The following is a 14001-nucleotide window of genomic DNA, read 5'->3' on the forward strand; positions in this document are numbered from 1 at the left end:
CAACAACTCCTGAGAAGTTATTTGCTTCGTTAAGGCCTTAAGCCTGCTTTAGTGGAATTTTTGATACAATGGCACAAAAAGTGACAGCACCAGGGTGCGATGTGAGGCTACAGGAGATCTGTCAGATACATTTTCTGTCAAGCAGGGAGTGAGACATGACGGCCTACTGATGCTGTTTTTGTTGGTTGATTAATGATTTAGAACCTAATATCTTGAAAGGAGAGTGCTGATGTGTTTTTGTGGTAACCCTGTTCTTTGCTTTGCAGATGACTGAGTTACTGGTATACGCATAAGAATGCTTTACATACACTAGTGCAGTCTTTCCTTGATTAATAGTCCATAAAATGATTAGCAATAAATGTTGCACGATTTTTGAGAAACATCTGCCATTAAAGCGTGTCTTTTTGGCTATGGCCATATCGTCTAATGGTTCAAGAAGTTGTTTTTTACCTAGGTACTCATCTGCCTGTCAGAAAACCTTTATGGGGTCTCCGATAATAAAACTCAACTTGACTCTAACACAACCTTCTTCTTCTACTGTGAAATTCAGTGAAAACTTTGGCAAAGCAAACATGGATGCCTCTAAAAAAGAATATTATGAAAAAGTAACTCCAGCAATTATACCTTTATTGCCAAGTTGTGGGGTTCAGCTGTTAGGCCAATAGTTATCGAGAAAACACATTCTTAAGACACTTCTGGTGCCTGCAAGGCAACACTATTAATTCCATTCAAAGCAGTGAGGGGATCGAAGTGTGTATTGCACTTGTCCCCCTTGTACTCTCTCGATCAGAATTTGATTCAAAGAAGAGTTTAGAGCCCAGCTGTCTGGTTTGATCTTAAGACTCGTGGCTATAATTTGCCTTAGGTGGAGCGGGGTGCTGGAATTACCCAGTCCATCCAGTAACTCCTCTTGTGCATTGTTCAGTTACAAGTTATGCCACCTGTAATGGAGAATAAAATGTGAACCTCGTTTTACTGGGTAAAATGCTGCATGTGGGTCTTGATTCTGTGTAAATCAAAGCAGGCCTTTCTGCTTTAAGCTAGTAGTAAATAGAAGTGGGGGTTTGCTGCGGGTAAGAGGATGCCCGGTGCGGGATGGGAAGGTGTCTGGACCAGGGGAGGCAGATGCCACCTGGGAAACTATCGCCTGGCGTGCTACTCGCGAGAAAAGCGATTCAACACCCATCAGGGGTAACAAGTGCTATATGAATGCAAATCTTTCTTCCCCTTTTATCCCTCCGCTATCCTTCGCACTCAAAGTAACTGAGTAATATCCACCACTGAAATTACTTTATATTTCACCATATTAATTCACCTCTAATCCTTTGTGGGCTTCCTGAATAGCGTGCGTCAACAAGCGCGATATAAATACAAACCTTTGTCCTCCTCTATCCTTCTGCTATCATTCCAAATACAAATAACTGACTAACCTATCCACCACTTAAAATGTACTTGCATGTTTCACTATACTAATTCAACACTAAACCTCTATGGGTCCCGGAGTAGTGTGCTACTCGCCGAAAAAGCGCTTTGACACCTTGTCAGGGGTAGTAAGCACTATATAAATGCAATTACAATACAATACAATACAATCTGCATATCAACATTACGTAAAGAGGATGCTATGTAAACGGGTTTTAGCATCTGTATGGTTGGTAAATATTTTGAAATGAAATGAATGTGGAAAGTATCCTTCTTTTAGGATCCTGCCAAAAGAGAAGATGTTTTTACAAATGTACTTGTGAGCTGTACCACTGAAGCACAAGTGGTCAGAGACCCAAGATATGAGTGCGATTGTCACTGTTCATCCCATATGTCTGAGACTGTGGCTCATTTTATTTCTTAACTCAACATATCAATTCAGGCGTTTTCATTCTAGCTTTTATACTGATCGACGTTGTGATTCTTACTACTAGAGGAAGCTGTGTGATGTTTATCTGTTTGTATTTTAATGTACCTAATATTACTGTAGTTATGCTGCAATGACAAATCTTCCTCTGCAAAAACAAATGATGATGATGAGTTCCAACATGCCATCAGCATTTTCGTGCTTTGCATGGTTGCGAGTGATTTAATGTCTTGGACGTGCGGTGGATATTTCTTCACACAGTCAGTTATTGTAGTTATGTCAGTGGTACAGCGCTGGAACGCTCCAGGGTAACCACGCGCTCTATAAATCCAACATTCATTCATTCATTCATTCAATTATATAGGGCCCCACTGCCGTGTATCATCCATCAAGAAAACCAAACCTGGATTTGGAATAACAACATGCAGAGTGCACATATAGTCTAACTTGTATATTTATCTTGGTTGAGTAGCAGGAGGAAGACGAGGAGCAGGATACTTTGCAACCACCAGGCACCTGGGAGCCAGAAAATGTGCCTGAGGGGGGTACCCCTACAAGACCAGCCTCAACAAGGCGCATCTCAAGGGAGGGGGTAAGTAGTAAGGCCCCTAGTAGTCTACATAGTCCTGAAACCGAGGTGTCTCCACTAAGTTGAAAAGCGAGAGCAGCACCTCAGGTGAGGTTCATCAGGAAGTGCTCTCGAAGCAGTAACCAGTAAAGCACCCTTCTGGTTTAAATGGTGCGACAGGGAGTAACACCCCTTGTGTCTCCTAAACTAGATTGTCACAATAGATAATACTACCTAGCTTCTCTGCCTATGCGTGGAGGTTACTTCATCTTTGCCCATAAGCACATCACACAGATTAAAAGGCAAATCCTCTGCTTTCCCTTTATACTTCTGTAAGATTGCCAGTGCTGCGTAGCGCTACAAAGCGCCTGGCAGTGGCTCCTTGGTCCAAGCATTGGATTTGAGCATTCAGAAGCATAGCGTACCGGTAAGGAGTAATGGGGGAGCCATTCATAACATCGCCTCCTCTCCCTGACCCAAATGTAAATAATACCTGGCCTCCTGCTGTTTTCACTCCTGTCAGAGCAGCCTGGACTTCATTTATGAGAACTTTTGTTTCCCATTGTTGCTATGTCAAAGCAGTGAATAACCAGATGTATGATCTGGTATTCATACCAGTGGCTGTCAGCATGAGGCTTCAGGCCTGCGAAGCTGATCCTTGAAGGCGATACTTAACATGATGCTGATGTCTTTGCTTTGATTATTTTTCTTTAGAAAGACATGCAGGACTTTCTCTTTAACACAAACTTGGACAGGAAGCTCTTAGTAGAGAGCATTTTGCATATCCAGATCGATGCACGCATTTCACCCAGGTTTCTGTTGATCCAGCTTCCCTAGAATATTATTTACTTGACATCAGCAGTTGAGGTTGTGTGGCCTATGACTCCTGCATAGTAGGCAGAGTGCTTCAATCAATAACCGCTCACTGCTTATGTATGCAGTCAGACATAGGGCTGAGGACAAGCAGCCAAGGGCCATTTTACAGTAAGTGCCCCAGGCACAAGTCGTGCACCCCATGGCACTTTGGTGGTATAGAAGGGGCCTGCAGAGTTTTCCGCGGCCCCTTCTAAATATGACACTCAACGGGCCACATGTTGTGCCAGCATGATCATGTTGGGACGTTCCTTCATTTCATGAAGGTCGGAATCCATGCAAATGAACCAACACTTTGTCTCAAAGAAGCTGTCTGAAGGCACACAGATTGTGTGACAGACAGATACACATAATCTGTGTGCCTGCAGATGCACAGTCTGTATGATCTCAAGGGCACCCCTTGGAAAGGGGCACAGACATCCCCCTGCAGGCATGTATAGTCACTCACTGTACCGGCCTACATTGGCATCTCTGTCCCTCTGAAATGCAGAGAGAAAGACGGACCACCAGCTACAAACAGCTGGCCCATCTTTCAGTAATGCAGGTGTGAGTTCACGGCTGTGCTGGGAACCGGGCATTCACTGTAATAGGGGCATTGACACTTCCTGCCCTGGACTAACCCACTCAAAGGTTTGCCTCCGCTCAGATTGGGGCAGTGCTCTGTGTTTGTAAAATGGCCGGGAATGTCTGCTGCAGTGTATGCCTGTGTGATAACAGGAATAATGCAGTCTGATTGGGACTCTGCCTCAGCAAGACATGGTTTGAAGAGCAATCGGAATAGCTTCCAGGTCTCCAGTGCTAGGGAGAAGGGATGTGTTCGATTGCTGGGTCCCAGGATCAGGAAGGCCCTGTAATGAGTGGGTCCTACCTTAGCACTGTAAAGGATAACATCTGTATTGATCTTTAGCTCTCCCTGAGCCAACCTAGTCCCACTTTTACCTCAGTGTGACGTCACTTAGCTCTGAAAGAGCAAGTTTGATTCATTCTGAACTTCACTGTGTACCTCCTCCGAAATCCAAGGTGAAAGATGTATGTGGTTGTTAACCGGAGTTCTCTATGCATTTTGTTTTCTCTCCTTTTAACCTGAAATCAGGAGTAGAGGGAAGCCCGCACCTGCAGGCTTTGAAGCCAACTGTCTGCCTGCTCCCTATAAGGATAATGGCACTGTCACTTCAGTTTATTAGCAAGCTGATGGTTGTTCCTGTCTGGACTGATGTGTAAAATGTGGATTTATGTTGAAACGAAGAAAGCTGACGGGGTGAATTATACTCCAATAATAATTCAGCCCCTAACTCTAACTGTATCCTAATCCCTACCTTTTTATAAAAACTCTAGTATTCTCCTATGAATGTTACCTCTTTTAAAAAAAAATAATTGCAAGAGATTGTTTAAGTAGTAGTTTAGTTTTGTTAATGAGTTTTTAGCCACCTGTTTCACTATAATGACATTGCCAGGAATAATGTGAATCTCCTATTCAAGTGAGTTTCACGCAAGCTTTATTTTCCTGTTGAGTTGGGGTGAATGGAAAAAGATAGCACTTAATAGTTTCTTAAGAATGCTTCTTAAAATATGGCAGGCAAAATACAAATATGTTCAGAATTCGTGTATGGATGTATTATCACTAGACAAGTATTGGCCTCTATTACATATTATAGGTTATCAGATGGTGTATGCCTCTAACCATCTGTCTGCACAATAGTAAGCAGAATTTTGTAGAACTGTAAGAACAGAATCTTGCTGAATCAGCACAATATGGGACAAATAGCTGCTGATTTATAAAATTCAAAGCATCGAAGAATCATCAAACTGTCTATCACAGCTATACAGGATTAGGTCATTGCAGTCAATATTGAAGAACTAGTAGATTATGGAAATGTTTCACATTATTTGCAAGTCCCCACAAATCAATCTATGACTTGCCAGTTTGTAGAATTAGTTAACTTTAGCATCCTGTTGTGCAACATTAGCAAATTATGTAAGAAATATGCAGAAATACCACATACTTCACCAGAAACGAAAACCATGGTGAACTTCGAGATTTTAAAAACTAGCAAATGTCCACTTTTGGAAAAATACAAGCTTAAGACGCGTTTGTGAGGAAAATGAAACTTGTGGTTCAAAGATTTTCAGTATGACATTTTCATACCAGGTTTTATTTTTAAATCGATAGAATTGGTGGAGACTAGCATAATTTCTTTAAGTGAATAGCATGATTCTATGTGCTACTACAGTTGAAAAAAATCGGTATGGAGTCCAAACACTAAGCAAAGTTAGTGAAATGTCTACTTTTATACTTGGTACTCATATTGAGAGCCTCAGAAAGATCAAAGGCTAAGTCTTCACCACCGGCCTGAGGTGCCGGGTTTTTAAGAACCCGGTGGTGCCAGGGGATAACACCCGAAGACCTCTGAGTTCCCCCTTGTTCCGGACCACAGAAACACTGAGTCTTCTAGTCGCAGTCAGAGATCAAGTTTATTGGCAGCTACCAAGTAACAGGTGTCCTAGAAGCACGACAAACACGGGTCATGTGTTCTCAGGAGACTGTTCGTTTTTACAGAACCAGCCTTCTCCTTATATACAAAAATAATAGCTGCAAGCAAGAATTCTTGAGTTTATGATATGGCTATACACATATTTCTACAATAATACAAAAGAGCGAAGTCATGTAGGCAAGCCCGTATTTTAGACGTCCAATTCGTGATAGATTACCCAGCCAAGCCCGGAACTCCCATCAGATATCGATGAAACCCCAATAAAGGAAGGCACCTCCTAGTCATAAAACTGGCCATAAACAGGGAACAGGACAGGTGTGTGTGTGTGTAGAAAACATGATCTGTACGCGGTGAATGGTTTGTGGTATGTTGTGCATTGATGCTATCGTATTTGGCCACTGGGCGAGGAGCTGCCCAAACAGGTTTGGCTGGAGGCAAGGGAGTCAGTTGGGACAGGTCAGGGGGGAGTCAGGGAAGGTGGACGTGTCCTTTTAGATCAAGCTCGACCTTTAATTGACTTATCATGAGGGCAAGACTCAAGATGGATACCGTTTACAAAATGGAGTCTGAGGGGTCGGGACGGAAACTACGATTCAGGGGTGTTAGCATACCTCGATCAGGACGCAAATGCATAGGAATGATGTCCCAATCATTATCGGTTCGTCGACACCAAATTCGTCATGGTACGTTGATGTTTCGGGACACGGGTATTGGACCTCGATACCGGGACAACAGTAGGGTCCAGAATTTCAGAACCACAGACCCTCCTTTTGCCCTCATATAAGGCAATAATTCATGTTAATCCGAGTCTAAATCTGTATGAAGGAATTCGTGGAGATGCTGCTGTAGCATCATTCTGTTGCTCAGTTCGTCCCTTGACACAGGCTTCCGTACACATGAGGTAGCACAGAGGCCACATAGTGCAGGAGCGCACTGTACACACAGGCAGAACATAAACAGAAGTGCTAAGATCATCCCAATGAAGATCAGTGTTTTCCATCCCCAGGTAGCGATCAGTTCCCAGAACCACCCTAGTAAGGACCAGTCCCCTTTTTCTACGTGAAGGGAACCAGATATCTCGTGTAGCTTAGAGATGGCCTGGTACACTGTCGGTGCGTTATCAGGGATAAAAATGCAACAACTAGATTGGATCACTCTACACACACCACCACGATCGGCGAGTATGATATCTAGGGCAACTCGGTTCTGAAGGGTCATAAGTCGATCCGACTGAAGCTCGGTCGTCAAATTGCCAAGGGCTCCGGCCGTTGTAATCACGGCGGATTCAACTATCCTCGATAACTGGCGAATATTCCTGCTGTTCACCATAGGCCCCCAAAATGGCAGAAAACCCTTTGCGAAGTCAGCGAATTCCTGACCCGCGGTGTCGTCTTTACTCACGACACCTCTAGCTGTCCTTGTCCGATGGTAATCTGCTCTGGCCGTGTAGGTGGGAGGCAGCAGAAACGAGATAAAGCATGTACCTGAGAAGTCAGGGGGCAACCAGGTGTAGGCTTGGTCATGGCAGACGAAATACGTGCCTTTGGCTGCTAAGAATATAGGGGAAGTTCGTGAAGCGAACACATATGTTTCCGCGCATATACTCTTTCCTAATTGTGCTTTGGGATCCCTACCGATACCTTGTAAACATAAGTGACCTCGGTTGGGTACTATCCAAACTGGGCGGGATTTCTTTGCTGTCTGGCTCTTACTCAGGTAAACCCCATATTTAGTTACGTTCCAACGAGTGTACGGGGTGAGTTCATCTTTGGGAACCGTTAGATATGTGTCGAACTCCCTACTCATATTTCTTATCCCTGCCACTAGTGCCTTGTTGTTGGAATCGCTTTCAACGCAACGTGTTGGGTATGGTTCTAGGGCGAACAGGAACATGGTCTGAAAAGCCCACAGAGAACCATAATAACTGAATGGCAGGATGAAGTATGGGATACGCTTATCCGTTGTGTGTGGCATGAGTCCACATATCCAACAGTTCGATGTGTTCATTATGGACTGGTGTTGGTGTAGGAGTTGAATAAATGAGTTGTTTACAAATTCGAGTCTTCTGGCAGACTCGTGTTCAGGTAGAGGGTGAAAGTAGTGTGGAGAGGTAGTAGGAGGAGGTGGTGGTCGGGTGTCATTTGAAAAAGTAACTTGGAATACGAATATAGTATAACCAGTCAAAAACATTGTTATGCTACACAACATTAAAATACATGTTATCAAAAACCTTCTTTTGGCCAGTACAGTGCATAGTTGTCTTTCAGTGTTCGTGAATCTGGTAGGTCTCTTTACCCTAGGAAACTCCATCCTCTAGTTGCTGCCCGCGGTGGTAGGTTGATTCTGCCAGGGAGTGCGCTCTGTTCAGTCCGGGGTAACTCCCTTGGACCAACCAGAACCGTTGACCTAAACGTCCCCAGCTGCACTCCCCAGACTTCAACCGCGACCCTAGCAGCAGAACCGGATGGCGGTTCGAAAATCAAAAATGAGCAAGTTTCCTGAGAGTGAGAGAGCTGAAAAATCAAAAATAGTTCTTGGGGGAAGGGAAATCACATTAATTTGCTTTTTTATTATTCTCTTTGTCTTGACCTTAGATTATATTGTTGTTTCCCAGGTACGGTGTGGTCTTCAAACAATGTCTTAGGTTCTGAAGTGTCCAACTGCATTGACGGTGGCACAAGTCCTTGTAAAATATGATCACTCTCCTTTTCGGTACCAGTTTCTTTTAAACGTGCATCGCTGAAAGGGATGAAGCGAGGTATGGATTCTGTCTCGGAGTCGGCAATTCCTTCGTTGACCCACCGGTCGTATGGAAGGGGCAGAGGGACCCGTTTACAATGGGTCCCGTGCACCCAGTTCTTTTTGCCTTCCACCCCAACAGCTGATCTCGTGGAAAGAAGTACCAGGTACGGTCCGGTCCACCTCGGCTGTCCGTTGTTTGTGCGCTGGAAATTCCGCACCAAGACCCACGTGCCGGGTTCGATGGAGTGACCTGGATCGTCAGAGGCTGGTGGAGAGGAACTGTGAACCTGTTGGTGTAAAACACGCAATTTAGTTGTCAATATCGCACAAATAGTCAAGCAGTACGGGGTGCTCTATTTCGCTGAGTTTCTTTGGCCTTGGCACGCCCCAGACGTTGGCTGGGCGGCCAAACACTATCTCATGGGGGCTAAGTCCTAACCTGGAATGGATGGTCATTCTGGTTGACAAGAGTGCTAGGGGCAAGGCGTCAGGCCATTTAAGACCTGTACAGGCTTGGATCTTGGCTAATTTGAGCTTTAAAGTGCCATTGTAGCACTCTACTAATCCAGCTGATTGGGGGTGATTCGCAGAGTGAAACTTTTGTTGTATGCCTAAACACTCACACACTCTCTTCATCACGCGTCCTACGAATTCACTTCCATTATCACTCCAGATCATTCTAGGCATGCCGAATCTCGGGAAGAATTCTTTGACAAGGGTTTTGGCAGTTGACAAGGCGGTATTGTCCTTAAGGGGGTATGCTTCCACCCACCTGGAGAAAGCGCAAACAACAACGAGCACATACTTCAAATTGTTGCACCTCTCCATGTGAATGAAATCGAGCTGTAAAACCTCGAACGGATACGTTGGAGGCGCAAAATGACCAGCTGGAGTTGGGGTTCCCCTACCAGGATTGTACTTCAAACACACCATACAGTTTCTCACCACATTCTCTGCATATTTCGGGATATTGCTATTCTGCCATACTGGGGCCAATAGCTTACATATTCCTTTCGAACTGATGTGCGCAAATCCATGAGCCATTGTTACTACTGCAAGTACATAGGCGTTAGGTAATAGCCATCGCTGGTGTTCTGATAATTCGACCCAACAACCATTCGCATCTAACCTACCCTTACTTTCTCTCCATTCATTCACCTCTTTCTCAGTTGCCTCGGCTTGTATAGATTTCACGCTTTCGATGGTGTCCTCACACATTCCCACATCAGTAATCCATCTAGCGGGACCTACAACATACATCCGACTCATCGTGTTCCTTGCAGTCTCTTTCGCAACCTCGTCTGCAAATGCATTCCCGCGGCCAACATCATCCTGAATCTTTTTGTGGGCACTGCATTTCACAATGGCAACTTGTAGTGGCAGGGTCAATGACTCGAGGAGTTCATTAACTAACTGACCATGCTGTATCTTTGCACCATGTGACGTAAGAAACCCACGTTCACGCCACAATCTCCCAAAACTGTGAGCCACGCCAAAGGCGTATTGACTGTCAGTGTACACATTCACTCGTTTTCCTTTCGCTAACACACATGCTCTTGTAAGCGCAATTAGCTCTGCAGCTTGTGCAGAATTATGGGAAATGCACGCGGTCTCTATAATGGTGTGTAACGTCGTTACGGCATATGCTGCAGTCGTATCACCATTCGGCAACTTGAAACATGAACCATCAACCCATAAAGTATCGTTGCATTCAGGAAAGGGAGTGTCCTGTAAGTCTACTCTCCCTTTTGTCTCTTCTTCTGTCCTAAAACAGCAGTCATGTTTATCAATCTCGTCTGTTTCTGTCGGAATAGGTAATAACGTTGCGGGGTTCAGTGTATCACACCTCTTTATGTGGATGTGACTTGCTAGCAGTGTAAGTTCGTAACTGGATAGTCGAGCGCTAGTAAGGTGTTGTGTCTTCGTCCTGTTTAGTAAAATGTCTACTGCATGCGGGACCATAACGATCAGAGTATTATTCATGACTAATCCAGCGGACTGTCGAATGCAGACAGCTGCTGCGGCGGTAGCTCTCAGACAACTTGGTAGTGCCTTAGCGACAGGGTCTAGAGTTGCCGAAAAATACGCGCATGGGCGCTGTCTGTCCCCAAAATGTTGTGTTAAAACTGATAATGCACAACCTTCCTTCTCATGGACATATAATGTAAAAGGCTTACTGTAGTTGGGGTTTCCCAACACAGGAGCCGAACACAATGCATCACGCAACTCGTGGAAACTCGTCTGACAATCTTCAGACCAGGGCATAGGATTTGGCGTGTCTTTACAGAGTAGTGCCAGCAAGGGTTTGGCTAGTAGTGAGAAATTCGGTATCCACTGTCTACAGTACGATGTAATGCCCAAGAAGGCTCGAACCTCTCTCTGTCCTTGGGGCACTCAGCTCTGCTATTGCCTGTATTCTTTCTGGTGTCAGTCTCCTTCCCTCCTTCGACAAGATGTGACCTAGGTAGGTAACTTCTTGTCGACAAAATTGTAGTTTGGAGAGAGAGACTTTGTGCTTCATGTCACATAAGTGATGCAATAATGACAGCGTAGCTTGTTTGCAAATTTCTTCAGTGTCTGCAGCGATCAGCAGATCGTCTACGTACTGAATCAGAGTTGAACCATTCGGTAGAATAATCGTGTCTAGTTGTGTTTTCAGGGCCTGACTGAATATTGATGGGCTTTCGCAGTAGCCTTGAGGAGCGCATTTGAAGCGGAAGCTTCGTCCTCCTAAATTGAATCCAAAAATATCTCTACTCTCCTCAGCAATCGGGATGCTAAAGAAAGCGTTCTTCAGGTCGATCACCGAGAACCAATTTGCTGAAGCTGGAACCATCGTCAATAAAGCAGTAATGTCGGGGACAACTGGAAACTGTGGGATAACTATCTTGTTCACTTCTCTGAGGTCGATCACGAACCTGTACACAGGTGGCTGTGAAGGATCGGTACGCTTTAAAACCGGTAAGACTGGACTGTTACAAACATTTCCTGTTGTTTCTTCGATGACGTCTTTATCAATCAGGTCATAAACAATCGTCAATAACGCCCTTTCACATTCGCTGGATATTTTATATTGGGCAATACGTGGTAACCTAACGTTGGCTTTCAACGTTATGACATACGGTGCTATCTCCAAACGACCTACATCATTAGACCCATTAGCCCAGAGTACATCAGGAAGACACGACAATTCAGTTGCAATATTTTCTTTTGACACATACATTGGAGAAACGACTTTCTTACCTAAAGTAAGCTGTACTCCCAAGGGAGAACAGTACAAAGTCGCATACAACCTCTTTAGTAAATCCAAACCTAACACATTTTCACCGCAACCTGTTGTAAGAATGAGGGGTGCTTCTAATTCGCATGGGCCAACAGAAAGGGACATGGGACTAGAGATCGGGTTTCTAACAGGGGCGCCAGAGAAACCTACTGAGACATTCATTTCGCCAGACAAAGGTGCGCCAGGAAGTTTTGAGTGCATAATAGAACTTTTCGTAGCACCAGTATCCAGCAGAAATGGCTCTGACACTCCTGAGGCAATCACCTCGACATAGGGTCCATTCTGATCTACTGGAACTGAAACAACTCCCTCTCTTTGTCCATGGCTGTCCTAGCAATCATTACCCTCATTTTCGTGTTCGGTGTAATAGTCGTCAGCATAGTACTGAGCTGACCTAGACGATGCATTATTCTGTTGGTCAAAGCTGTTCATCGAATTCTGAGGCGGAAAAGAAGTTGTATTCTGGGTGAAACTTCCACGGCCCCTACCTCTAGGGGCATGTTGAACACCTCTTCCCCTTACACCTGAAGCACCGCTCAAACGTCGCGCAAGAGCCGGACAATTACCTTTAAAGTGACCCTCTTCCTTGCAATACGCACATTGATTCGGGCCATAAGCAATACGCAGATGGGAAAACTCGTTTCCTTGCGCGTTTCTCGAATACTGCTGTTGTGGTTGATAATTGGGCTGACTAACCGTGCGAGGCGGATAGGCTTGCTGGAGAAGAACTTTAGTTTTTAAATCTTTTGTCTTTTTGTCTACTTTATCTAGCTCGTCTTTGCGCCTATTTTCATAGTACTGGGCTGTAGCTAAAATTTGCGCTGACGTAGAGACAGCCCAAGCACTCTCTGAATCTTTCAGTTTATTACACAGTTCAGGGATTAAATTATGTACGAATTTGTCTACAAACAATCTTTGGCCACCCTCGGTAGCCATATCTTGACCACTATGATCGGTGAAAGTTTCCTCAAATCTTGTGAAATAGTCAGACACATTCTCATCTTTCTTCTGCTTGCACGCAGATAGCTTGTCCCAGTTTACGCGTACTTCAGGCATTATTGTTTTCATGTACGCGATAATTCTACCGGGAAGTTCGGCTATTAACGGCTCAGGTTTAGAACCACCAATTTGTCTAGCATCTATAGCGGTAATGTTCGTCCATGAGTTACCTAGTTCTTGGTCATGGTTCGTATGACGGATTTTGCTCCATAAAGGATGTGGAACAACGTTCCCAAACAACATGTCTATATCCGCTAAATTCATTATACATGAGCTTGCAGTTTGCGATAACTCCTTATAATACCCAGTCGGGTTTTTACGAGGATCAGGCAGTGTTTGTTTGAGTGCTAAGACTTCGGATCGTTTCCAGGGGACATGTACCCATACACGCTGGAAATGAGGCAGAATTGGCGGTACTACATTCGCATTGCCTTCCCTCCAAACCGGAGGAACCTCTCTCATGGGGTACTGTCTCGCTCTTTTCCCACCTGGTGCATCGTCTTCGTGACATGATCTAGAGACGTTTCCCTTACTCCTATAAGAGAGCAATAACTCTATCGCTTTCTCAATATCTGCACCTATAATCATACCTTCATAGAACTTAAAGCGTGTACGCCATAGTTCGTTCATTGTGTATTTGGGATCGTTCGTCTCCAAATCTTCGCCCAGATATACACACATCTCTTCGAATACGTATCTCTGAGTGGGTGCATTCCATTGACGATAAACTTCCATAACAGACTGAACATCATATCTAGCAGTATCCGTAATCCATTGGCGTGCTAGTTCATTCAGCACTTTTCTTTCCTCGTAATCAGGCTGTTGACTACGTAACTGTCTATCTTCTGTTTTAGGGGTGGTTTTAGGCGACCCGAAGAAAGGTGAAAGCAGACCAGTGACGGTACCTGTCACTCTTTGTCTAATAGAAGGAGAAGCTTGCGGAGGGGCAAATGCATCAGAAAAGACAGGCTGAGGCGAAGAAGAAATCGAGGCCATAGCAGAGGAAGTTGAAACAGTGGCAGACGTAGTATCATAGGGAACAGTTGGAGCTGTAGGCAAAGTGGTAGAAGTAGATGGAGTATGTAGCAAAGATGGCGGCCCTTGAGAAGGCTGCGCCGGAGAAGTAGAAACCAGCTGAAGAGGAGCTGGCGTTCGTGCAAGAGCTGGGTTACGTGCGCCGGGGCGCGGTATAGTA

General features: G+C 44.7%; 1 protein-coding gene across 2 annotated transcripts in view; it reads left to right on the top strand.

Annotated features, from left to right (window-relative positions):
• Positions 1-14001, top strand: part of CCDC40 (coiled-coil domain 40 molecular ruler complex subunit) — an 808572-nt gene that overhangs the window by 55925 nt on the left and 738646 nt on the right. The window contains exon 4 of one of the 2 annotated variants that reach the window (XM_078654053.1): positions 2322-2441. The exons of the other annotated variant lie outside the window; for it this stretch is intronic. Coding sequence (XP_078510179.1) covers positions 2322-2441 — 120 coding nt within the window. The remainder of the gene's footprint in view (positions 1-2321; positions 2442-14001) is intronic. 2 annotated transcript variants of the gene reach the window in all.

Source organism: Lissotriton helveticus, chromosome 7, assembly GCF_964261635.1.
Source record: "Lissotriton helveticus chromosome 7, aLisHel1.1, whole genome shotgun sequence".
Lineage (NCBI taxonomy): Eukaryota > Metazoa > Chordata > Amphibia > Caudata > Salamandridae > Lissotriton > Lissotriton helveticus.